Source organism: Camelus bactrianus, chromosome 12, assembly GCF_048773025.1.
Source record: "Camelus bactrianus isolate YW-2024 breed Bactrian camel chromosome 12, ASM4877302v1, whole genome shotgun sequence".
NCBI classification, from domain to species: domain Eukaryota; kingdom Metazoa; phylum Chordata; class Mammalia; order Artiodactyla; family Camelidae; genus Camelus; species Camelus bactrianus.
Window position 1 is genome coordinate 11,876,441 of NC_133550.1, and position 25,209 is coordinate 11,901,649.

A 25,209-nucleotide genomic window follows, 5' to 3' on the forward strand; every position below is an offset into this window, starting at 1 on the left:
ATCCATGGCAACAGCGTGACGTGGGGGTACTGGGAGCTGCTGGAGCCGCGGTCCCGGCTTCAGTTCTGACTACCCGGCCGCCCGGGCGGGAGCAGGGCGAGAGAAGCCACCGCCCCGCGCCGCCCCTGTGCTCGGGGCCCTGAACCCGCCCGGCGGCCGCTTCCCTGCGCTCTTCCTCTAGAGTGAGGAGGGCGCAGCGGGTAACAGAGCGAAGGGAGTAAGGGAGGGTCGCGCGCATGGCCTCGGCGGGTGCGCGGCGGCTCCCGGCCGGGACGCGCGCGGCGACGCGAGGCTGTTGCGGCCTCTCGCAGCACCCGGCCCCGCCCCCGGGCCCTCCGCGACCGCCGGGACCAATGAGGTGAGAGGGAGGTGCGGATGTCCGCACCCGAGCAAAGGGGGTCGCCCAGGACCCCGAAGTTCCGCGGTGGAGGATTGAAACTCTGGCTGCAGGCGCGGCGGGGGGCGGCAGCGGTCGTATCCTGGGGTCTAATGCAGAGCTTTGGGGAAAGCTTTTGCAAGTTATTACCGAGGCAAATTCCCACTTGCCCCTCGCGGGCGCAGCTTGAAGAGGCCCCTGGGACTGTGATGCTGCCTGAGAGTCTTCGCTTTCAGCAGTAGGGTAGCCCCCAAAGGCAGCTGGCGCTTCGCACTCACCCCACTTTTCCCCATCTCCTCCCCCGGCACCGTCCTCAGCTGCCCTCGACCTTTCGCACTCGTGACTGCCTGGCCAGGGAGCCTGGCCGACTGCAGCAGGTGCTAGAGGAAAAGCTTGTCTGGACGACCTTCCTCTGGGATGCGCCCCTCTTCCCCTTCCCCTGGGAATGGTTGAGGGACACAAAGAAAGAATCGTGACGTTGTCTCTCTCCTTTCCTTTTGGCCTTAGAGTTCTGATCTCCTGCAGCCTCTTCTTGCCCCGAGCTGCCCAGGTCTTGGCGCCTGAGGCTGGCTTACCTCCCAGCCGTTCCTTCATGGGCTTTGCTGCCCCCTTCACCAACAAGCGAAAGGCTTACTCGGAGCGTAGGATCATGGGGTGAGCATCCTCTCCTCTTCACCATCCCTCCACATTCCCTTTCCCTCCAAACAAAATGCCATGTCCGGGCTAGAAAGTAAAGGTAGCGATACTGGGCAAGATTCATCCTTGGTCATCCCTCTCCCCAGCTACATTACTGACCCTTTATCCTCCTCTACCAGCCTTCCAACCTTAATTCCCCCCTTCTTGGTTGCTGTGCATGTGCATTAAGTAAAACATGACTAGGGTTGGACAATAACGTAAGACAACAGGATATTATTTCTCTGCAGAACTATGTATTCTGAGCAGGATGAGAACTAAATTATTGAGCACTTGCTATTGCCGGCAGTTAGGATGCTTAGGTGTTTTACCATAGATTTCCTCATGATTACCTCAACAAACCTATGACTCAGGTACTATTATTACCTATGACTTACAGAGGAGATAATGGAGACAGGTAATTTATCCAAGGCCACATTGTCAGAAATTTGTAAAGCTGCGATCTGACTCCTTGCGTGATCACTAGTAAAACTGACAACCTGTTTTCCCTAGATGGTCCCTCTTAAGATCAAAACAGATAGTAAATGCAAAAGCATTCTGTAAACCTCAAAACTTACGGTAACATGAACATCATGGAAATCTGCACATTTGCTTTTGGGAAGTCATTCATCCTGGCTTATTTGGGTTCTCCAGCTCCTGAAGGTGCATGGTTAGTGGGCAAAAGTATGAGGTGAGGGTGCCTGGGCAAGGAGGAACCTGGCCCAGATGGCAGTTCCTTGGCCTCTCCCTGTGATTCCTCCCCCTAGGTACTCAATGCAGGAGATGTACGAGGTGGTAGCCAATGTCCAGGAGTATCGTGAATTTGTGCCCTGGTGTAAGAAGTCTTTGGTGGTCTCCAGCCGCAAAGGTCACCTGAAGGCCCAGTTGGAGGTTGGCTTTCCACCTGTCGTGGAACGTTATACTTCTGCTGTTTCCATGGTCAAACCTCACATGGTCAAGGTGAGGCCAATCTGGGAGGGACTGATCAGGAAGTTTTTTCTGAGTTCTCTGGCAGTTTTGTATTTAAGGGCTATTTTGCCTTTCCTTGTAATGGTTTTTGTCTCCATGTGTCAAATATTTCCCTAATAAAATATTAGAAGGAAAGGAAAATGGCTTTCTATTCCTTCTTAATGTCTCCTATACTTGACACAGGCTTTATTCCATTGTAATATTGTTTAACTAATTGTCCTATTGTAGGCTGTTTGCACTGATGGCAGGCTCTTCAACCACTTAGAGACCATTTGGCGGTTTAGCCCTGGTATTCCTGCCTATCCCCGAACTTGCACTGTGGACTTTTCGGTGAGTCAAGAGGCTGTGTAGCACAGGGTTACCACTGGGTTGTAGGGGATGAACTGAATGAAGTATTGTGACGGTTATTCTTTAAAGCATAGCTAGCACTTAGCATTTTCCAAGTCAGTGATGCTTTCCACAGGTCTGAGCTTGTATTAAACCTGTACTTTGTACTCAGTTCTGGGGCTTTTGAGAGGATTAAGGAAATGGAGGGGGAGGGAGGAAAAGGCACTGAATAGTATCCTTGCATTTGTCCAGGGACTATCCAACATAGTCTTGAAGAGTTTCTGACCATCTCTTACCCATCCCCAGATTTCCTTTGAATTTCGTTCTCTGCTGCACTCCAAGCTGGCCGCCATGTTTTTTGATGAGGTTGTCAAAAAGAATGTCGCTGCTTTCGAGCGCCGGGCAGCAACCAAGTTTGGTCCAGAAACAATCATCCCCCGTGAAATGATGTTCCATGAGGTGCACCAGACTTGAGGCAAAGGATTGTTCCCTAGCCTCTCCTCTCCTCTCCCTTCCCACCCAGTTCTCTTATTTATTTCATTTGGCTCCTGCTCTAATCTGAGAGAAGAATCTGTGTTCGTAATACTATTCTCCCTCTCAATTCCCCAGACACTGGGCTCTAAGCTGGCTGGAAATGCTGGGAGAAAGAAAAGGCAGGGAGGTATGGAAAGGAGAAATGCCTTGGAAATGGTCAGGCTCATCCTGAGAGCCCTGAATGCTTGATGCCTGCAACCTTCTCACACTGAATTATAATCAGGACTACAGAGTTATCTCAGCTCTTGTCAAAGTGCCTTAGTGTGTGACCAGGGAAAGACAGCAACTTTTTAAGGACTGAATTCATTGAGCTCTTTCCTCTGACAGAGAGCTGTTGGGTGGTCAATAACTCTGCCTGCCTGAAAGCCTCAGATGCCCGAAATCTGGCCCCAGCTTGAAATCCATATGACCTCACTTTAAGAGTATTTCCATGCTGCCTGGATAGTGGAGAGCGAAGGGCTTTCTTACCACCAGTGCCACAGGGGCAAGGAGCAAAAAACACTGAACAGTTGTACTCTTGGGTTGTATCTTATTCTTCCACTTGGCCTGAGTTTTTATAAAATTTCAATAAATAAGTTATGACAGTGTGAATTTGGCTTTTTATATTGTTTTTCGGAGGGGAATGATGTAGATATAGCAAAGAAGAAAAGTCATGGCTTCCTTCCCTAGGGGAGTGAAGGTGGAAGAAGGCCTCTTGGACATAATGTCCCTGCTAACTATAGTAGCACATTCTACAAGCCAGGACCTAGTACCCACTCCCTTGCCTATTTATAGACTTTTTCAGAAGGTCAGTTGTTGCAGGATTCTCAGGACAGAGCAATCTGGTCTCAGACCTCCTATATAACTGATGCCCACAGGACTACCTCTTATTTTGGGGGGTCTCCTTAACAGAGGCTGCAAAGAATAGGCACTCAGTGAAGTACCCGAGCGCTCTAGAGGTGCAGATCCTGAGCCAGCAGTCCCATCCTGTTTGCCCTTGGTATCGTTTGTACCTTTCACCCAGTGGGCTGGACTAGCTTCCTTGGATCAGTCACATAAGCAGTTGTGAGGTCTCAGCTCTAGTCCTTGAGGCTTCTACCTTACAACAAATTTAGGAAGGATGGGGGCTAAAGGTCAAAGACTTCTAACCTTGAAGAAAGACAAAAATCACCTTTGGAAATCTCACAGGGAGCCTGTCTTCTAATTAGGGTAAATGAATGCCAAACCTGCCTCAAGATAAAGGGATACACAGGATAACTTATAATCCACTAAGTCTAGGATCTTGCTAGCCAGATTCCTTACCTCATAATAGAGACTCTTTTAGACCTTATTTAATAGGCTCAAGCATTGTTAATAAAAACATTTATTTTGTATTTTATACAGAACAACCTGAAGTCTGCATTATGACTTGACAGTTACCCAGGGGTTTACAGACAGTATTATCCATCTCAACAGCGTGGTTCTGGGGATTAGGGATCCACACAAACACAGGCAGGAGTTGCGAGGGAGGAAAGGGGCACAGCAGGAGTGTATTTCAATCCTTTCTTAAAAAGAAAAGGCAGTAGAGCATTCTGAGTCATTGGAAACCTGTGCATATGGGGCTTCTAAAAACAAACACTGTACTGTGAGCTCTTGGGGAAGGTGCAGGATTAAGGACCCTGATAAATAAAGGGATATCTGCTTGTGGCAGGGGATGAGGAGGGAGGTTTACTATTTTTAATGCCCTCAGTCCCAGTACTTGATATTCAAAGGAGACCATGTCCAATCTTAAATCATTTCCCTGTTCAGAAAGAGGTGCTAGCACCTCTGGGAAGAAATGTCAGTCATCCCCAAGTCTCTATTCTATAGCCCATAGCATGTTAAAGGGGAAAAAAGCCAAAGGGTAGTGGTTTGTGTTCTGTGGAAGTAAAAAGCTTAGCTTATGTTAAGCACTGATAAATCCAAATGACTAGGAAAGACCACAGATCAGACAGTGCTATATACAACCCGTGAAAGAGGCCTCTAACAGTGACCAAGAGGGGACAGTCCAGAGCAACCTCGGCTTGAGGCGCAGCAGGTATAGGAAATCTGGAAGGAGGTGAGTATTAAAGTAGTGGGCAACAGAACACTCCCAGATCTTAGTTTTAATGGGATAACTTTAAAAAGATAAAATAAAAATCAAACACTGGGTGCCAGTCACAACAAATGCCATGGCCTTTATAAAGATCATGTGGTAGCATTAAAAAAAAAAAAAGCCAAAGCATAACCAATAGGCCTTGCTTGGAAGTGTCTGTGTGCATGGGAGGTTAATGGGGCTTGGTACAGCTGACGATCCAACATGATTCCTATGGAAACAGAAGGGGCAGAGTCCTGGTTTGCTGGCCTATTAAAGGGTGGGCAGAATAGAACCAAAAGCTCTGAAGTGACAGCAGATTCTCTGCAACCAGCTTTGACCCAGGGAAAGAGGAGTCAGATTCTCTCTCTGGAGACTAGGGGGTGGCAAACCTAACGCATACCACGTGCATTAGTCCTGGTCATCAACAGTTGATGGGCAACTCATACCAGGCAGGGGAAAGAGGTGGTTAGGGAAGAAGGGTCACTTTTCATCTTTTAAAATCTTAATTTATATTTTAAACTCAAACTTATCATCAGTGCCTCAGACACAATTTAATCTTAAGTCTTTAAAAGCCCCCTGAAACAAAAGTATATTTTTTAAATTAAGCTCCCTCACTTTGTGGTAGTTAGTTTCCTCCTAGCCTCCAGTTTCACCCTGACTTAGAGTCCACAAACTTTATCAGACCTTCAGTGCTCATGGACTTGGGTCTCTCTAGAGGGAAGCCCAGGGCTCGGCTCCAGATGAGTTGTGCTAATACACCCAGTGCCCGCGATACCCCAAACAGGACTGTGTAGTAATTCATCTCCGTCATTCCATAGTACTGTAAGGTAAAGAGAAACAGGTTTTGTTAAAGGCCTACAGGTAGTGGCATGTACAAGCCCAGGGTGATAAAAACCTTAAACTAGTTAGCCTTCAGTAGAAATGACATTGGGAAAAGTATAGCAATTGGATTTTGAAGAGAGAGCACCCCTTTCCTCCAGCCCACACCCTCCCCCACACCCCTTAACAAAGGCAACTTTATCAAAAAAGGAAGGAAGGAGGTGTGAGAGTCCTTGCTCTGACTAGGGAGTTGACTCTGTGCACGGTAGAGAACAGTAGGGTTTGGTATAAATGAGAGAAAGCTGGGAAGGGAGGACTCACCTGGAGCAGCACCCCACTGTGAGCATCTACATTGGGCCAAGGATTCTTGGCCTTGCCCTGCTCTAGGAGGATATTGGGCACAATCTTGTACAGCTGAGCAACCAGCTTAAACATGGGGTCATGAGGCAGGTGTTTCAGAGCAAACTCTCGTTGACAGGTATATCGTGGATCAGTCTTCCTTAGCACTGCATGGCCATAGCCTGGGACAACCTGTAAAGAATGAGGGGAAAAGCCAGTTGTAGTCTCAGAGATTCTTATCTCTTCTGAATTCTTCTGGGTAGGCAAATGGGAAAAAAAAATCTCCCTCTGTAATTTAGGGAGTTATTTCATTCTTTTCTCCTTCATTCTTCCAAATTACAGAACTTGAGTCTTGGCTTCTCTCCTGACTGCTCAGCATCTCTGCTTACCCGTCCTGAGTTGAGTGTGTTCCAGATGTAGTCACGTAACTTCTCATCTGACACATCCTTGCCAATTTCCTTCTGTAGTTGTGTCAGCCAAACAAGTACTTCCTGTGAGTAAGGTTTAGAGAATAAAAGAGTGTCAATGCGTATGCCGGGGGAGAATGACAGGATCAGACACAGCATGGGAGTAAGAAAAACATGGAGCAGGAAAAGAAAAAGAGTAGCCTTACCTGATTTGCCAGTCCATGGAGGGGCCCTGCCAGCCCGTTCATGGCAGCTGCAAAGGACAGGTAGGGGTCCGAAAGGGCACTGCCCACCAAATGGCTGGTATGGGCACTTACATTGCCACCCTCATGGTCGCTGTGGGGAAGTAAGAAAAGAGAATCAAGGCTGAGAGAAAGGAGAAAGAAGGCATAGATTATGGGAACACAGACCTTGCTGTTCTCTTATGGCCACACACTAGCCTAGTTATGGGCTCACCAAGCCTACAGCCAGTCATTTCTACATAAGCTCTTGTAAGAGATGCCCCAATCTTACTACCAGCCTTTGTTCACTAATCCACAGGGCTGGAGAGGTGACTGGTTGATGATGCTGCTGTGCCAAGCTCCCGGACTCTCACCCCAACTTTAATAGCAATGGCCAGAAGAGGGAGCTCCTGGAAAGCTGACGGACCTATCCAATGTGAGCAGCTAGTACCTCTTCCTGGCTAGAAGTATGATCTTAGGGCAGTTATGGTAATTTCCCTAGACCTCCTAACCTTCCATACTGAACCCCTTTTTTGCCTTGTATCATCTCTTATGCTGTGTTTCCATCTCCTTGCTGCCCACCACCTGTTCCCAGAAGATGAGAATGTTAAGGAGCTTTTCTTAATATTCACAACCAATCCAGGCACCTGGTGGCTACGGTTGCTGGGTCTCCCTCACCTGTGGATGGTGAGGTACAAGCGCATGAGCTCCGTGAACCGAGCATCAGTATAGCCTAACATGTTGGTGAAATTGTGGGACCAGTCCAGCTTAGAATCAATGGCCCCAATACTGCTGCCCTCCCGGTAGAGATTCCGGTAGATCTTTGCTGCAACACAAGGTAGCTTTGCGATCAGATCCATACAGTCTTCATAAATCAACTGAGGGAAGAAGAGGAAAATGGAGAAAAAAAGAAATTATCAAAAAGAAGAATTAGGCAGGGGTGGTGTCTGTCATCCATGGATTGGGCTATTTGGGTGGATGATTATATGCTGGGTGGTTACACAGGGATTATAACAAAAGTGACTATTTAATTGAATAACTGTTGTGACCCAGGCACTGCACTGAGGGATTGACACACACTATCTCATGTATATTAAAACATTATTCCCAGTTTCTTCCACTCTACAAAGTATATAATGACCTCCATTTTACAGAATAGGGAACTGAGGCTCAGGGAGCATTTGGTTAAATGCCAAAGTCAGATTTTGAATCCTTATATGTTTAATCATGTTTTCTGCTACACGACTTTGCACTCAATGAATGCTAAGACACTAGGTTTTAATGAGTCTGTTTCATCTTTGAAAGAAAATTCATCACATATGCCAAGGGTCAAACAGTGGCATTCAGTTGTTAGTTAACAAAGGCTTCCATTTTTTAAGCACTTACTATGTAACAGGTACTGTGCTACACATATTATTTGCATTTTTTTCTTCTCTTACAATAATCCTGTAAGGTTATGTATCCCTCATTATACAAATGAAGAAATTGAGGCTTGCCAGGTTAAGTAACATGCACAAGGTCACCCACTCAGCTAATAAGCATCATCTGGCTTAAATAATTATCAACTTGTTTCATCTATACCCTTACTTTCCCCTCTCACCTTCCAAATTATTTTGAGTGAATCCCAGACATGAGATATAGATATAGATAGATAGATAGATAGATAGATATCTCAACATGTAAATACTTTAGCATGTATCTCTCGAAGATAAAGGGCTTTCATAATCAAAGCACAAAATCATTATCCCACTGGAAAAAAAAAAAACTGAATAAATCTTCAATACCACTAAATACCTACTCAGTATTCAAATCCATCCTCACATCTCAATTCACTTATTATAATTGCCCTCCCCCATTCATTTCATTCAGGATTAAAAATAGCCCACATTGCAACTGTCTGATAATGTCTCTGAAGTCTCTTTTAATCAATTTTTCTTTCTTATGCTGTCCTTCTTTTACTTTGCAGCTTATTTGTGGAAGATCAGATTATCTGTTCTCACAGTTTAAATTTTGCTGGTTATGTACCTGTGATGTCATTTAACATGTTCCTCTGTCCACTGTATTTCCAACAAACTGACAGAGCTAGAGGCTTGAGTAGATTCAGGTTCAATTTTTTTTAGCAAGACTATTTGATAAATAGTGCTGTGTTCATTTATTAAGAGAAACATAAAATATCTGGTTGCTTTTTGTGATGTTAATAGCTTGCTCAACTTTTATGTCTCAATTTCATCTTCTCAAAGGGATTTCAAGTTCCTTTAGGGAGGGGACAGAGTTTTAGTAGTTTTTTTTTTTTTTTAATAACAAACAATTTCTACTTTCATTCACGGTACATAGAAAGCGTAACTTTCCAGGCATACGGAAAGCATGGAGAAAATACTTGCTGAATGATATCACATGGTGCTGTCCTATCGAGCTTACTGGCTAAATGTTACTGCAGTAAGTCATGAGGTTTCAGTAGTTCTGTTGGAACAAAGGGCAAAATCTACAGTAACTAGCCTAAATGAGTTAATCCTTATGAAATCATCTATTACTCAAGAACTCAGTGAATTCTGTCAATGCCACCAAGATTCAATGAGAATACTGCCAAAATTAAAAAGCTACTTGAAGCAAGAAATATTAGCTAACACTTGCAAGTTCTCAGGAGATTACCTGCAAGATAATCATACTATTAACTATACCTCCTTGCAGATTTACATCCCCCAAGGAAGTAGGTTATTTCCAGAAGCCTGCATCAAGGATATGCAGTTCTAAGGGACCTGGATTCATGAGCAGTATGACAAGAACAGGATCCGGGGCTAGGCAAACTGGTTATCTGTGGAGTATATACTAACTTTCAAAAATCATCTGTAAAGTATGAATGACCACATCATAAAAAACTACAAAAAGGAGACTGTTTCAACTTCTACCACTGAGATGAAGTTTATAAAGGAACACGTATCAGACCAGGTATGACGGTGTGGGATCCTTACCCGGCTCTGTGTGGTGGCAAAGCTGCAGTCAAGAGATGAAATAAACACACCGACAGAGAACTCCTTATTTCTTCTTTAATAAGCTAAGACTGAGGTGCTATTTAGCTACTTGTACTCACTCATTCTTTATCTATAAAGCCTTGGAAAAAAAGACCTTAAAATATGCCACTATCACAACTGCCTGGAGTAAAGGTAAAACGGACCATAATCATCATTGTGAGCCAGTATCTCTACTGCTAGAGAAATTCTGGCCAAGCATTTAGCTATTAATCATTTTTGAGAAGACACAGAAAAAGAAGAGAGCCAGTATTAATGTGAAGAGACCCTAAAGTGAAGCCAACTCAAGTCTGAATCTGGTCTCTACCAGTTACTAGCTGCATGACCTTGGGCAAGCTACTTAATTTCTCTAATCCTCAGTTTCCCCATTCAGTAAAATGGGAATAAGTAGTAACATCTATCTCATGCAGTTGTTCTGAGTTGTTCACATAATGAATAGAAAGCATTTAAACATAATACTTGGTATGTTTTCAAGAGCTTATGTGCTGGGATGATGATTTTATTATAAACAGCTTCAAAACCTACATAAACTATTCATAGGCCTTACTAGAAAAACCTTATCTGTCAGGCACTTTGCAAATTTTACTCAATTCAACAATATCTTAAGGCTACTTCACAATTAAACAGCTCGTTGCATCAGAGTAATCTCCTAGTCATGAGTGAAGTTAAGTCAATTAGAAAAAGACCTGTTTCACCTCAAGAGATGACACTATTTAAAGTCACGTAAACTATGATGGAAGAAAATGTTGTAGGCAAATCATCCTCTTGAGGTATATGTAAAAAACAGCATGAACTGATGATTTTAGTAAAGACTTAGATCACACATACTCCTTAACTTAAATTTTTCAACAGAAATAACCAGCTGAATGCTGTCACATAATTCTACTTAAGCAGCCTATGGTTAAATTAACCAAGATGAGAGAACTGAACCGAAATAGCATGTTTGACTTGAGAGAGAGACCACAAGACAGGGCAGCAAAAGAGCACTAAGCTCCACTAAACTAAAGCAGTTACTGGTGCTAATTTCTGTTCAGTGTGAACTTAATAGATACATATCCTGAAGCGGACAGATATACTGGTGCTGCTTATAAATACTCTCCAGGCAGCAAAGTCCTGAAATACAACACTTACTTCAAAAGTCACCCAATAACATTTCACAAAGAGGTGGCAGAACAACCAGTCAATGGCTGTCCTTTGAAATGGAGGCAATAGCAAGCAGAGAACAAGATTCATTTTAGTGATTCAGTAAAGGACAGTGTGAAGGAATGCAGCATGTTTGGCTACAAGGGAAATATCTGACAGTATTTACTGCAAAGTATGCAGAACTTTACAACAGACAAGACAATAGCACTGTAAGTAGTAACAGGCACTACTAAGTGGTCCATTTCTAAAAGTTATAAAGTAGAAAAACTGTTGGGCTTGATTTAACCTTTTATGGTGACCCACAAAGATAGCAGTTACTTAAACAGCATTTAAAAAAGAAAATGAAAAGCAATATATTTAGGTTATATGACCTTCTGAACCTGCCGATGTGTAACTACAAATGCTTTAAATGCTTGTGAATATGTTTAGTTTGCATCATTCCTACACCTTCCTCCTCAATACCAACCAGACTAACATCAATTACACAACTTTTTCTCCCTCTTTCCCCCAACGGTAAACACAATTCTCTAAATACACAGTTGGCATTGAATAAATATTGACCAACCAAATGAAGCAGGAGTTGTGAAAACCCCAAGAGGATTTGTTTAGACCAGTGGCCCATGCTGTTTTCTGCCTTGCCTCATAATGAACTCACTGGGGGCCTTCTCCTGGTCAAAAATCACTTAGTGTATCTGCTTTGTAAAAAGGAACTTTTCTGTTCCTATGCTACCTGTCTCCAAATAAACAAAAGAAGATGAGATGTCCTCCTGTAAACCTAGCCAGATACGTTGTACTGTACCCAGTGTTTGTGAGTATGTGGGGTGTTAGAAACAGGGTGGAAGGAATTGTGTCCTGTGTGCTAGGACAAGGCACAAAAATCTTCTCGTACTCTAACCACAGAGTTCAAACTATTAAGGTCATATTTCATTTTCAGAAAATGTGGCTCTTTTGTTTTTTGGATCCTACTTCTAGGATGCTAACCACCATTCCACTCCTGACAGGTATCTTGAGTGGGTTAGTGCAGAACTGTGGCTGATAGGCACTAGCCCTCCTAGGCTCCAGTTACTCAGCTGCCATTCACCCAACTTCTCAAGGTTCTCCTTATTTGGAGAAGGGGAGGAGAAGGAATCCTTTGGGGCCAGGGTAAGACTATTCTGTGAAAGCTTCCTCGGGAACCCTGAACCCTGCAGTTGAGTCACATCTTTTTCAATGTTTCAACAGCACTGAGTACATACCTCTATTACAGCAAGATTACTGAATTGTAGTTTCTTTTTTTATATGTATATCACCCTAACTAAATCAATAGCCTTGGTGATAGAAAGCATGCTCCACTTTTCTTTGCAATCCCAACAACCAATAAAAAGCAAGCCTACAATAAAAACGTGTAAAATGAATTTCTGGCATATCTCAGAGTAGTAATTTTCCTAAGGATTCTACATTCCTTTCTCTTCCTTCACACTCAAGTCCTGATTCTCCATCACACATCAATCACTGCACCAAAGTTTCCTTACCTCCCAGTACCTGCTTCGGTTGACACCCTCTGAATATGCTCGGGCAAAGCTACTCTCACTGTTGAGGGCTGTAATGGCTGCACTGAGCTGAGACATGGGGTGTAGATTTGTGGGAAAGTTGTCCAGCATGGTGACCACATGGGAAGGCAGAGCTGCCCTCTTTGCCCACTCCTTTGAAAGCCAAGATACCTGTGGAAAGGGAGACACTGCTCACAACACTAGGCAAGGAAAAAGAAGAGAAATAAAAAGACAGTGACCTCTGAGTAAAGAAAATCCAAGATAATTCGATCCAATCCATGTAACTCTGCTGATTCTTTACCCTCACTGCACATCTCTATCAACTACCACCCATAACCAGATCAGGATTAAGTGTCTGAGACTAGAGAAAGGCAAAGAAGGAGGGAAATGAGACAGCTAATGTCCTTCGGCTTACCTGTTCCTCTTTTGGGATTTGTCCAGTTACCAGCAGCCAAAATAAACCCTCTGGTAGAGGTTCTTCCCCATCCTTAGCCTTGGGCAGCAATTTCTGGCATTCAGGGATACTGTAGCCTCGGAAACGGATGCCCTTGAGGGAGGGAGAAGAGTAAGGATTACAACTCTTAAGTTTATTAGCCTTGAAGTCACATAATTGACCTGTTCCACTTTTATCAGACCTGTCAACAAGTTAGAACTTTTAAAGTGAAAATCTTCAGGTAACTTACTCCTGCTTTGTGCTTTTAGTTTTATTAGTTGATATAGTAAAAAAGTAAATTCGTGCTTTAGTTATTCCATATGTACCTATTTTCACCTTCCAGAATACACAGGTAGGAGCTTTATTTGGTTCTCCTGCTCCCTAGTGGTCTAATCCATGGTGTGCACAACAGTAAAGTCAATGAGTCTCTTACCTCTTCAGGATCAAGAACTGATGTTTCATATACCAATCCCTTCATGCCTCTCATGCCACCATACATCTAAAGAAAGGAAGATGTAACCAGTCATTAAAATAATTCAGGCTAGCGGGTAGGGTATAGCTCAGGGCTGGAGTGCACGCCTAGCACGCACAGGCCCTGGGTTCAATCCCCAGTACCTTTATTTAAAAAAAATAAACAAACCTAAAATTACCTCCCCTACTGAAGAAAAGAAAAAAGGGAAAAAAAAGAATAATTCAGGCTAGAGACTGGTAGTGCTTCACGGGATCTGGAAGAGGAGATTTATTCTCTGACTTGCAAGGCTTCTTTTGGGGGAAGATTTCTGAGAAGTTTATTTATTATAGAATGGAACTTTGAGAGGAAGACTGCTAACATGGGAAATGAATTTTTAAGTTGAGAAATCACTATCTTTAATTAGTTTCTGCCTCTGCTCCCTTTTCTTTTTAATTTTTCTCCTGTCTACTCTTATCCCCTCATTCCCACCAACCAAAGTAAACAGAAAGGGTTTAATTGCAGGGAAAGGAGACAAAGGTGAATGGCTAAACACTGTTGTGAAATTATCATCTGAGCTGCTTAGACTCTTAGGCTGGAGAAGAAGCTGTCCTAAAGCTGTTCTATAAGGCCTGCTAGAGCTGCGGTTTAACTGGATGGTCAGTAGAGCATCAACTCAAAGACAGAGAGCCTTGGCCCCAACAGCTGAGGGGTTGGGAAAAGGAACAGAAACTTCATTCATCCCTCCCATACATGAATTAGGTTAGGCTCAACTATTAAATCTGTAGAAAAGAATAATCTAATTTCTAACAAACACCAGAAGCTTCAACATTTCCTTGTATAAGACAGAATGGTGCTTTTTTTGGGGGGGGAGGGGGAGTTTTTTGTTTGGTTTTCTTTTTTTTGGAGGTGGGGATAATCAGGTTTATTTATTTTTATTTATTTTTTAATAGAGGTACTGGGGATTGAACCCAGGACCTCGTGCATGCTAAGCATGCATTCTACCACTGAGCTATACCCTACCTTAAGAGAATGGTACTTTTGTTGAAGCACGTTACACAGCTACTTTTCCCAGCCAAAACCCCACAAACCTTACCATGTCCACAGTGATTTGGCCCACCACTGTCTTGCCATGTTGTTGCCTGAAGGTCTTAATTCTGGCCTGCTCCTTAGGTATCAGGTCGGCCAATATGTCTTTCAAATTCTAAAAAGAGAAGTAGAGGCTAAGTGATGATCAAAATATTAATTAGATTTCTACAAAGTAGGTATGTCAAGATTTGCTTCTCAGATTTCCTGTCTGTCAGGGAAATATGGTCAACTACCCTACATATGAGCGTAAAAGAATCAGGCAGAGGGAGAAGGGAATGGGGAGCTGTTTAATGGGTACAGAGCTTCAAGTTGGTAAGATGAAAACAGTGGCGATGGTTGCACAATAATGTGAATGTACTTACTGCCACTGAACTATAAAGAATAGTTTAATTTCTAATGAACACCATAAGCTCCAGCATTTCCTTGTATGGGTCAGAATGCTTTGAATAGTCAGTAAAGAGAATGCTACTTTTGCTGAAGTACATTACAGAGCTACTTTTTCCAGCCGAAACCCACAACCCATACCACGTTCACAGTGATTTGGCTATTTTAAAACAGTAATAGTATAAACAAACAAACAGTAATAGTAATAACAGATATAACAACAATGATGAGAGGCTGGGTGGTAGCCCTCCTGCCCGCCCCATCCCAGGGTCAGGCTGCCTCGAGGACTCTCAGCCGTCTTTTTCAAACCTTACCGTGGAAGAAGCACTGGCATGCCGGGCAGCAAGAACCAGACAGGATGCATTCTGCAAAGAAAACACAAAACCTTATGCAATCGTCCTCCCTCTTATGTACTAAAAAGTAGTTACGGTGACGCAACCTCTCTCTTCGTCTTAGTGTCAAAGGACAGTCTGAAGTAAAAAAGGTGTAAAAGGCCTTGAACAATCTGGAAGGAGGCATCAGTCTGGAGGAAGCAGCTTCATTAGTGTTCCAGACAGAGACTCACATCACCTGGCTTCCAGGGCTGGGCTTTGTTAGGCACACAGGAAAGGTCAGAGAGGCAGCTGTTAAAGTACCTAGTCCACCCTAAGCTAGCTGTCAACAGCTCTGAGTAGCCCTGAGAAAAGCAAATGAGGAAACTGATCAATTACTTAACCCAGATGGGAAGGTCTCTTCAGCACCTGGTCTTCTGGCAGCACTTCAACCTCACCAGTCTAGGAGAGCCCACAGGTGGAAGCAGCCTATTACAACCCTACCTGAAATGCTCTTGGAAAAAAACACAGAGAAGACAATATCTACAATGTAACAGTGGACAGACTGCTCAATAAGAGCAATGGAAACCAGAAAACTGGAAAATTATCTTTAAAGTGTTGAGAGAAAATAATTATCAAGCTAGAGCTGTGTTATCCAGGTGAGGAAAAAAATCTTAAAGGAGGTGAAATAAAGACATTTCATGTAAACAAAAGCTGAGTTTATCACCTACACACTGTACCAAAGGAATTTTTTTTTATTGAGGTGCGGTCGATGCACAATTTTATGTAAGTTTCAGGTGTACAACACAGTGATTCACAACTTTTAAAGGTTGTATTCCATTTATAGTTACTATAAAATATTGGCTATATTCCTCATGCTGTACAATATATCCCTTACACATAGCAGTTTGTACCTCTTAATCCCCTGCCCCTATTTTGCCCCACCTTCCTTCCCTCTCCCCACTGGTAACCTCTAGTTTGTTCTCTGTATCTGTGAGTGTTTTTCTTTTTTGTTATACTCACTAGTTTCATTTTTTAGATTCCACACATAAGTGGTATCATTCAGTATTTGTCTTTCTCTGACTTATTTCACTTAGCATAATACCCTCCAAGTCCATCCATATTGCAAATGGCAAAAATTTCTTTTTTATGGCTAAGTAGTATTCTATTGTGTGTGTATATGAAAACACACACACACACATATACCACATCTTCTTTATCCATTCATCAGTTGTTGGACACCTAGGCTGCTTCCATATCTTGGCAATTATAAATATAAATAGTGTAGCTAGCCTACGTTTTTCTATGTGAAGATTGCTGAGTTGCAAGAGAAAGTTCAACACTGCCTTTGAAAAAGACAACCAGTTATACTACTACCAAGTTTATCATAAGGGCTTAGGCAAGGAGATTGCCTTTTTGCACAAGATAATTTTGAAGATAAAATGAGACAGTCAAAGTAAGCCCCAGTTTCCTCATCTATAAAATGGTGCTGACACATCCACCACACATCTCACAGGGTTGTCTTGTGATGATTAAATTACAATGGATGTGAAAGCACCTTGCAAATTAAAAAGACCTCACACACATGCACACAAACTAATGGTGGAGCAAGGCTACACCTCTCCTCCTTTTGCCAAAAGGCCAGAGACATCTTTTGTAGTAACTACAATCATCCCTCGGTATCCAAGAGGGGATTGGTTTCAGGACCTCTCCCTCAACAGACACCCAAATTGGAAGCTCAAGTCTCTTATATAAAATGTTGTAGTAAGTGCATATAACCAATGCACATCCTCCCATATACTTTAAATCACCTCCAGATTACTTATAATACCTAATACAATGTAAATGTTATATAATTGTAAATACTATGTAAATAGCTCTCAGCAGGTGGCAAATTCAAGTTTTGCTTTTTGGAACTCTCCAGAATTTTTTAAAAAATATTTTGATCCACAGCTGGTTGAACCTATGGATGCAGAACCTGCAGATACAGACGGCTGACTGGACTGCACTGCTCTCTGATTGTGCTGAAAATCATTTGTACCAGTGATACTGTATAAACTCCAAAAGACTACATGCCTAAGGTGAGAGTTCAGTAGAGCCTAAGCCTTTTTAGAATTTTATACCCCTCTTTCTGCTAGGGCAGGAGTGAGGACTGAAAAGGGAAAAGGCCCTTGAAAAAAGGTTATTTTAAAAAGAATCAACCCCAGAAGGAAATCTACTTCAGGATGACACCTGCACCCCAATGTTCATAGCAGCACTATTTACAATAGCCAAAACATGGAAACAGCCTAAATGTCCATCAACAGGTGACTGGATAAAGAAGATGTGGTATATTTATACAATGGAATACTACTCAGCCATAAAAACCGACAACATAATGCCATTTGCAGCAACATGGATGCTCCTGGAGAATGTCATTGTAAGTGAAGTAAGCCAGAAAGAGAAAGAAAAATACCATATGAGATCACTCATATGTGGAATCTAAAAAACAAAAACAAAAACAAACAAACAAAAACAAAGCGTAAATACAGGACAGAAATAGACTCACAGACAGAGAATACAGACTTGTGGTTGCCAGGGGGATGGAGGGTGGGAAGGGATAGACTGGGATTTCAAAATTGTAGAATAGATAAACAAGATTACACTGTATAGCACAGGGAAATATACACAAAATGTTATGATAACTCAGAGAGAAAAAATGTGACAATGAGTGTGTATATGTCCATGAATGACTGAAAAATTGTGCTGAACACTGGAATTTGACACAACATTGTAAAATGATTATAAATCAATAAAAAATGTTAAAAAAATAAAAAAAATAAAAAGAATCAACCCAAAGCTAAATTCAGACAGCATAGAGCAAACTGATATGGCCCTAAAACAAAGGGGGGAAAGCTTCAACTTGTTAACCAGGGCTGCTCACAACTCCTTACATTAACTTCCTAAAGAATCTCCTCTTGCAGATACAAACTACTATATACAGAATAAACAACAAGGTCCTACTGGATAGCTCAATGAACTATATTCAATAACTTGTAATAACCTACAATGAAAAAGAATACACATATGTATAACTGAATCACTACGCTGTACACCCAAAACTAACACAACATTGTAAATCAACTATACTTCAATTAAAAAAAAAAAAGAATCTCCTCTAGCTCACCGAGGACCATTTGGGCAGAAAGTATGCAGCACAAATAGCCCTTTAGCTTGTTCATCCTACATGGGGCAAACAGAGGCTGGACCCAGCACTCAAGAAATAACTTTCTTTTTTTTTTTAACTAGTCACCAAAAAATGAACAAGGGAAAACCTGTGAATAGGTTTAAACTATTGTTCTACAGGCCTAACCATGTTCAAGCCATTCCATACTCCCACAGATCCCCTATTATAGAGGTCCCATCTCCCAGAGACCACATCAGCCTTCAGCAGGACCTTTTAACTGTGGGTAGGTGGTTGCTGTGGTTTGGTTTTGTTTTTAAAAAGGCTATAGGGGAACATATCATCTAAGAGAAAAAAGTTGCAATCTCTTCATAATGATCATTTTGTCCACTTCTAAACCATCTTTAGGTTTCTATAATGGCTGTCTGCTTCATTTGCAAGAGGAAAGATTGTAAGAAGAATAGTTTAAGGTTAAATCTTATGGGAAAAAAATCTACCAAAGCTCAAAAGACAGAATGAGAGCCAGATCTTAAGATGAAAATAGAAATTTCCTCAGGCTGGAGGTCTTTCTTCCACCAATATAAACATAAAACAAATACAGTCTTTTCCCTTGAGAGAGAGAACTGCTAGAATCAGTAAGCTTCCCTCTTCTTTTACTTCACTTAAGGTAAAAAAAATAAATAAAAAATAAAAAAAGGAAAAGGAAAAAAGAGAAATCAGAAAGAAAAGGATGTAGAAGGTTACCTAACAAGGCTGTAAGAATGCAGCATCATTTAAGGGCATCAAATGGGTTACAACTGCTGCTTAGTTACAGCCATTTCTCAGATCTTTTTATATAAACACTACTTTAAGGCAACGGTTAAGGAAGAACTTGGAACTAAACTATCACCCCACTTCTACCACCAGCAAAGTCTTAACTGCCTTGGTAGACAGCAGCTATGCCATTTAATGAGGTGCCTCAGGAGTAACTTAAGGAAAGCTAATCTCAACTGTCCCTAATCTCCAACAGTAACACTTCTTAGCCAGATCTCCAATTTGCAAAGCAATGCTAGTTTGTGGAGAAGCTGGCTCTATGCTATAGAATAAAGCTAGTATATTCTGTTTCTACTACACTTCTTGGCCACTTACTGTGTGACCCTAGCCATTGAACCTTTCTGTGCTTTAGTTTTCTTATCTGTAAAATGAGAACAATAATAGTACCTACCTCAAAGGACTGCTATGAGAATTAATCAAGCCAATATTTACAAAGCACTCAAAACCATGTCTGGCACATAGCAAGTGCTCTGTATTTATTATACAAGAAATATAGAAAATCAAATAGAATGGCCACTTTTTAGCACACTTCGATGTCAGGTTTAGTCATATTTTTAGCTTACTCTGCAGCTTAGAAGAAACTGAAGAAATACGAAGGATTTTAAAGGCAGCAATTCATTGATATGACCACTCAAAAGGCTAGAATAGGAAAAATTCAAGTTAGGGCAACTTTACCTAGTAGTGCAGGAGACAAACACATGACTTGGAATTAGGAAAGGAAATCTGGGTTCTAGTCCCAGCTCCATTCCTATGTAACTGAGACATCCAAAGCAAAACAACTAAATACTGTTTCCCTTTCTTTCTCCACATTTAGTAATGCTCAGGCTACTTAGCTCCAAGTTTGATTCTAAGACTCCAATAAGGACATATGTAAAAGTAGTCAAAAGCCTTCTATTTACAGTATGGCTGCCTAGCCAGCAGAATTAGCATTACTTGGGAGCTTGTCAGAAATGCCTCATCGCAGACTCACTGAACACAAATCTGCAGTTTAACAAACTCATTAGGTGATTCCTATGAACAATAAAATTTGAGACGTAGTCATGGTCTAAAGTGTTAAGCGAGCAGAAGGGTAGAATATAAAGGCTCTGGGATGTGGAGTTATCAAGGGTCAAGTCTAAAAGAGTTATTGATAGAAGTGGGCTGTAGCTCTCACATGCGCTATGTTAGGATAGAAAAATATAATTAAGGGAACCTCTATCTTAAAGGGCCAATGGAGGATAAAGACAAATAATACAAGCAGGAAATTCTGCTAAAAACTTGCTTATATTAAAAAAAAAGTTAAAAAAAGACTTCCTTATAATACTTATTTCTGGGACAGGGTATTGGCCAAATAACTTAACAAAAATCAATTAAAGCTACTCCATTCTCCCCCAAATTCTGGAAACAGTAGAATCCTATTTGGATAAGGTTATTTCTCCCTTACTCCTCTTAGCCTATTATCATCATTTGTCCACATCTAGGATCCTTACTCTACAGGGGAAAAGCCAAATTTTCCTTGATCCTCCATCCTAGGCACATTCAGGAACAAGTCCTGCCACATATCCCGGAGCTCTGACATCAAAAACTTGAGCGATTACAAACCATCACGTATCAAATAAATAAGCTACAAGGGTATACTGTACAGCACAGGGAATATAGCCAGTATTTTATAATAACTTTATAAATGAAGAATAATTGAGGAGAGGTATAGCTCAGCAGTAGAGCATGCACGAGGTCCTGGGTTCAATCTCCAGTACCTCCATTTAACTAAATTAATAAATAAATCCTTACTCCCCCCCAAAAAAACTTCTAAAAAATGTAGTATAATCTACAAAATTTTTAAATCACTATGCTGTACACCTGAAACTAATATTATAAATCAACTATAACTCAATAAAAATTTAATTAAAAAAAAAACTTGTGAGAGATGCTCCTGATTTTAATAGAGCCCTTTCTCCTCCTTCATAAAACAAAATCAGAGCTTGCCAAGCCAGCAGAACTGGCTTAGTTGATGAAGCAAACATAATTCACTAATAACTGTAGGAAAAATCTTGTGCTACAAAGCCTTCCAATGCAGAAGAAACAACTTGCATTAAGGGAAAAAGAACATGCATAGGACAAAGGTTCCTCTCTCCCCAGAACCAGCTCAGAGAACTGTCTCACAATGGTGATATTGGAAGTCAGCCTGCACTGCTCGTTCAGGCCAGTTGACAGCCTGCGCAGAATAATCCTCAGAGTTCATACTCTGATCCCCTTCATACTCACAAGAGTTTCCTTAATAATTCTACCTAATTCTCATTGTCTAACAGACCCTTCCCAAAAGGTTCACTGATTATTCAGTGAGGAAGACAGCCAAGGACACAAATTCAGCCTCAGAAAAGAATCAAGAGTTCTTATTTTCCTTTACTATTCTTTGCTGTCCTTTATCAAACAGTTGATGTTCAGAGAAATTCTTACTGTTCTTTAACAAATAGTTGCTGAACACCTACTTATTATGTGCACACCAAGTGTACAGTAGCGAATAAAGTGTTTATGATCTGTCACCACACTACTTTTTCAGGAACTAGAAACTGTTCTCTCACTTCTACTAGGAGTTGTTACGATGCTTTGTTTCAGGGATTTACAAAAAACTTTTCCTGAGGCATTTTGGGGGGGGAAAAACGCCTTGGAAGACAAACCTAGAGAAAATAGACTAAAACGGACTATTGCTTAAAATAATCACTTATGAAGTCATTTTAAAGTAATCATTGATTCAAAAAAAAAAAAAAGCCCAACATTCAAAGCTTCATACATACATTAAATACAGCTGCAAACAAAAAGGACTGCGTGTGGTTTTACTGGTTCAACAGAAGGGGATCACCAAGCATTGTCAGTCAACCGAGGTGCTTGAAAAATACAAGTTTTCAGATCCCATCCCACCTTTGCTGCTGAATCAGAATGTGAAGACAGGATTTATGAATGTGCAATGAAAACAAACACCTCAGGTGATGACACCCACTGTGACCTTACAGACCTTTAAAAATAATAACACGTTAAAAGAAATACAGGAACTTGGGCAGCTGAGGGAATAAGTGAAAGTTCGTCAGATCCTAAGATCTATTACTAAAGTTGCCTCACTATTGTTTTAAATTTCACTCAAATCCTGCTCGAATCTATCACATAAGGCACTGAAAATAGGGCAGAAAGAATTACTCTGTGGCTTTAGGGAGACCCACCAAGTCTGGTTTCCTGCCTTCTGCCCACTTGGATTCTAAGAACTAGGAATGCCAGCCTTCCCGTTTTCTGATTATCTCCTTCACAACTGCTCATTTCGATGCCTCCCCACACCCATGCATTCATCTGCTACCAAACTAAAGACCACTAGGAAGTACAAACGCAATCATCGCACCACTAGCACATGACGATGACACTTTATTCTCCATTTTTCATCTTTGGTCCATCTAGTAAGCATCAAAGAACTGCCATTACTTTGGGTAGGCTGGTAATCAAAGTGAAAGCAAAGAGATTTGAGTTCTTACCTTTAAAAGTTTTGGGCTTTAAGCCTAACATTTCACAAGACAAAACTGACTCAGTTTTGATGAACCCAATTTCAGATTAGGTTTTATATAGGATATGTTGTGAGTGGTACAAGTCTGCTGTGAAAGAATCATGGGTATTAATTTAAGTGTCTTGAAAAAGTCTAGAAATAATCTAGAAACACTTTTGGATTGATTTACTCAACGTTATCACACATCCTAGCTTGGAGGAACAATTCAATGGTACAGGATGGAACTAGGGTTGGTTAAGCCACTTTGGTGTTAAGAATCCATAAGTTAATTGGTGGCCCTTCTCCAATTCCCAATCCAGGTCCCCTGTGAAAAGACAGTATCTACAGCACAAAGCTAAGGCACCCACAGCTAATACTAAAGCCACTGCATAGTAGGAATTCATTCAGGTAAACAAGAAGTCAAATAATCTCAAGGCTCTTTATTAGGGGGGCTCTCCAACTCAGGTGTTCATTAAATTACCTGACAGGAGGTAGCGTGGAGCAATAGAACAATGACTAGCATTTGTGTCTCCTAGTAAGGTTAAAAAAAAAATTTCTCAGGAAAGTGAAACTACACCTGACCTTGAGAATCAAAGTGGCAGGGGTCAATTTTTCCAGGTATTTTTCCCTTACAAAGCCTAGCTTAACAGCAAAAGTAAAACAGAGTACCAGTTAGGCTGCAGGCTGATCTGGAAAGCTCAGGCAGGTGCTAGCAATGCTGACAAACTGAAAGGCTTCTTGGTATCCTGGCTATACTGCTTAGATCTCAGGAAATTTCCACTCCTGAGTCTGTGGGGCTTTGTTAGCTTTAAGGGTCAAAAGCCTTCTGACAGCTTCCAATACACAGGTTTCGGGGATCCTCAGGTCTATCTCTAACAGGAAAGTAAACAAAATAATAATGATTCTCCAGTTAGGTAGCCCTGTCAACCCAAAAGCTGAGTTTCCCCAGAGGCTTAAGAGACAAAATAAAATCAAATGTAAATTCTAAAGGTTTTTTCAAACTCCACTGTAGGGTTAGAAGCTCTGGAATGAGCTAATTATAGTATCCCCTATTCTGCCAAACTACTGTCTAGAACTTGCTTCATTTCCCAAGAGGCTTCCTTATCCTGTTCCCTGGCAGCAGGAGAACAACAGTCAAGTAAGACAAGTATCTCCCAAGTGATCAGCCTCCACCTTGCTGCTGGGTGCCTGGAAGAACCCCAGGCTTCATCTTATCTGCCAACCATGCAAGATAATACACAGTAAGCCAAAACCATTCTAAGATTTTCCTTTCCTTCCTTTCAGGTGCTGGCAGCTTTAATCTGTCTGCAGAAGAGAAAGTGTAGGTTCCTTGAAGGGGTCAAGGTCACTTGTGGGACTGTCCTTGCTTGGATTAGAGGACTGGGACTCCTTCAGCACAGCAGTTTTTCTTTTAAAAAGCCAAGTTACCCAGAGACAATTTTGGCATATGAAACTGATAGCACCATTTATCTGCAGCAATATTCTTATGATCCCAACGGCAACAAAAGTCAAGTAGAAGGCCCCAAAGAATAAGAGGAATCTCTTCTGAGTAGAGTAGACTTAAGAGGAACAGTAAAACCTGAGTGAGCAAGTAGTAGGGCCGGTCATGTGACTTTGGAATTACTATCTCCTGCCCAGTATCTTCATTTATTGGCCAGCAGTTTGGGGGAACAACCTTTCTGGTTCTTTCTCCAATCATATGTGATAATCATGCAGGTTTTACACAACTGCTCCACCCCACCCAAGCTCCTCCTATATATTAAAAGTACAAGAGTCCCAAGGACAAAGAGGACCCCAGTCACACTCCTCTAGCAGGAACTGCTGCGGCTTGGTCACTAAAGGCTTAAACAACTGGGTTGGAAAAATGGAATCAGGCAGTTCAGAAAATGACAAGGCCCCCTCTACAAAGCAGAAGCCGAAATTAGCCACTGCTCTAGCTCTCTGGTCCAGGGATAGAGTGAGCAGACCTGCTCACCCCTGCCACTTCTCTCACCCCCGCGCCCTCTTCCAAACAGGCTCTTTCCCTAATTCCAATGAAACAACACCTATGTTCTCCACTGGCGGCTGCTTCTCTTTCCAAGGCCAAGCATCGCCCCCCCTTCCACTCTAGACATGTGGGGTGACAGTAGGGTCCAGCCTTGCCACACGCCCAAGACCGAATGCCGGGGCGGGCAGCGCTCACTTCACTCCCTGGGGCCGGAAGGCCAGCGAAGCACATGGCCCTGGGAGCTTCCATGCAGGGCTGGCGGCCAGCCAAGCGCAGGGCCCCTTTAAGGCGTGCTGGGGTGCGCCTGGGTAGGAGAGGGAGACCCCGGCGCTTGAGGGCCTGCAGTCGCTTCAGCCCCACCCTAAGACGGCGCACTCCGTCCCTTAGTTGCTCACCTTAGCTCCGAAGAGCCGGGCAGCCGCAGTGAGTAAAGCCATGGCGGGCGGACTCGGGGATCTGGTGGGGAGGGATGGAGGAAAGAGAATTGCGGCAGGAACGGGAGCCGCCGCCGCCGCCGCACCAGAGGCCGCGCCGACTGGGGGACAAGGTTGAAAGGAGGCGGCTGAGGGAAAGGGTAGACCAGCCGGCAGCGGCGCCCAGCCCGGGGTCCTCAGCGAGGCCCCGCCTACCGCCCGGAACG

General features: G+C 42.4%; 2 protein-coding genes across 2 annotated transcripts; one reads left to right on the top strand and one right to left on the bottom strand.

Annotated features, from left to right (window-relative positions):
* COQ10A (coenzyme Q10A) lies at positions 1-3,469 on the top strand. The gene is made up of 5 exons (XM_010963855.3): positions 1-358; positions 884-1,030; positions 1,816-2,008; positions 2,246-2,347; positions 2,651-3,469. The coding sequence occupies exons 1-5, from the start codon at positions 237-239 to the stop codon at positions 2,816-2,818; spliced, it is 732 nt and encodes a 243-aa protein (XP_010962157.1). The 5' UTR covers positions 1-236; the 3' UTR covers positions 2,819-3,469.
* A 733-nt stretch (positions 3,470-4,202) lies between these two features.
* On the bottom strand, positions 4,203-25,158 carry CS (citrate synthase). The gene is made up of 11 exons (XM_010963854.3): positions 24,965-25,158; positions 15,105-15,155; positions 14,414-14,521; positions 13,303-13,368; positions 12,852-12,983; positions 12,419-12,607; positions 7,417-7,616; positions 6,724-6,853; positions 6,500-6,601; positions 6,093-6,302; positions 4,203-5,772 (listed from the first exon to the last, which is right to left on the bottom strand). Exons 1-11 carry the CDS (start codon positions 25,004-25,006, stop codon positions 5,602-5,604), a joined length of 1,401 nt encoding a protein of 466 aa, XP_010962156.1. The 5' UTR covers positions 25,007-25,158; the 3' UTR covers positions 4,203-5,601.
* Between the last annotated feature and the right edge of the window lie 51 nt (positions 25,159-25,209).

Excerpts from the sequence above, each read along its gene's own strand:
- COQ10A (XM_010963855.3), top strand. The coding sequence starts at position 237 with ATGGCCTCGGCGGGTGCGCGGCGGCTCCCGGCCGGGACGCGCGCGGCG. Across the intron at positions 1,031-1,815 it reads TCGGAGCGTAGGATCATGGG|GTACTCAATGCAGGAGATGT; the intron begins GTGAGCATCCTC and ends TCCTCCCCCTAG. Across the intron at positions 2,009-2,245 it reads TCAAACCTCACATGGTCAAG|GCTGTTTGCACTGATGGCAG; the intron begins GTGAGGCCAATC and ends GTCCTATTGTAG.
- CS (XM_010963854.3), bottom strand. The coding sequence starts at position 25,006 with ATGGCTTTACTCACTGCGGCTGCCCGGCTCTTCGGAGCTAAG. Across the intron at positions 12,608-12,851 it reads AAATCCCAAAAGAGGAACAG|GTATCTTGGCTTTCAAAGGA; the intron begins GTAAGCCGAAGG and ends CCCTTTCCACAG. Across the intron at positions 6,303-6,499 it reads ACACACTCAACTCAGGACGG|GTTGTCCCAGGCTATGGCCA; the intron begins GTAAGCAGAGAT and ends CATTCTTTACAG.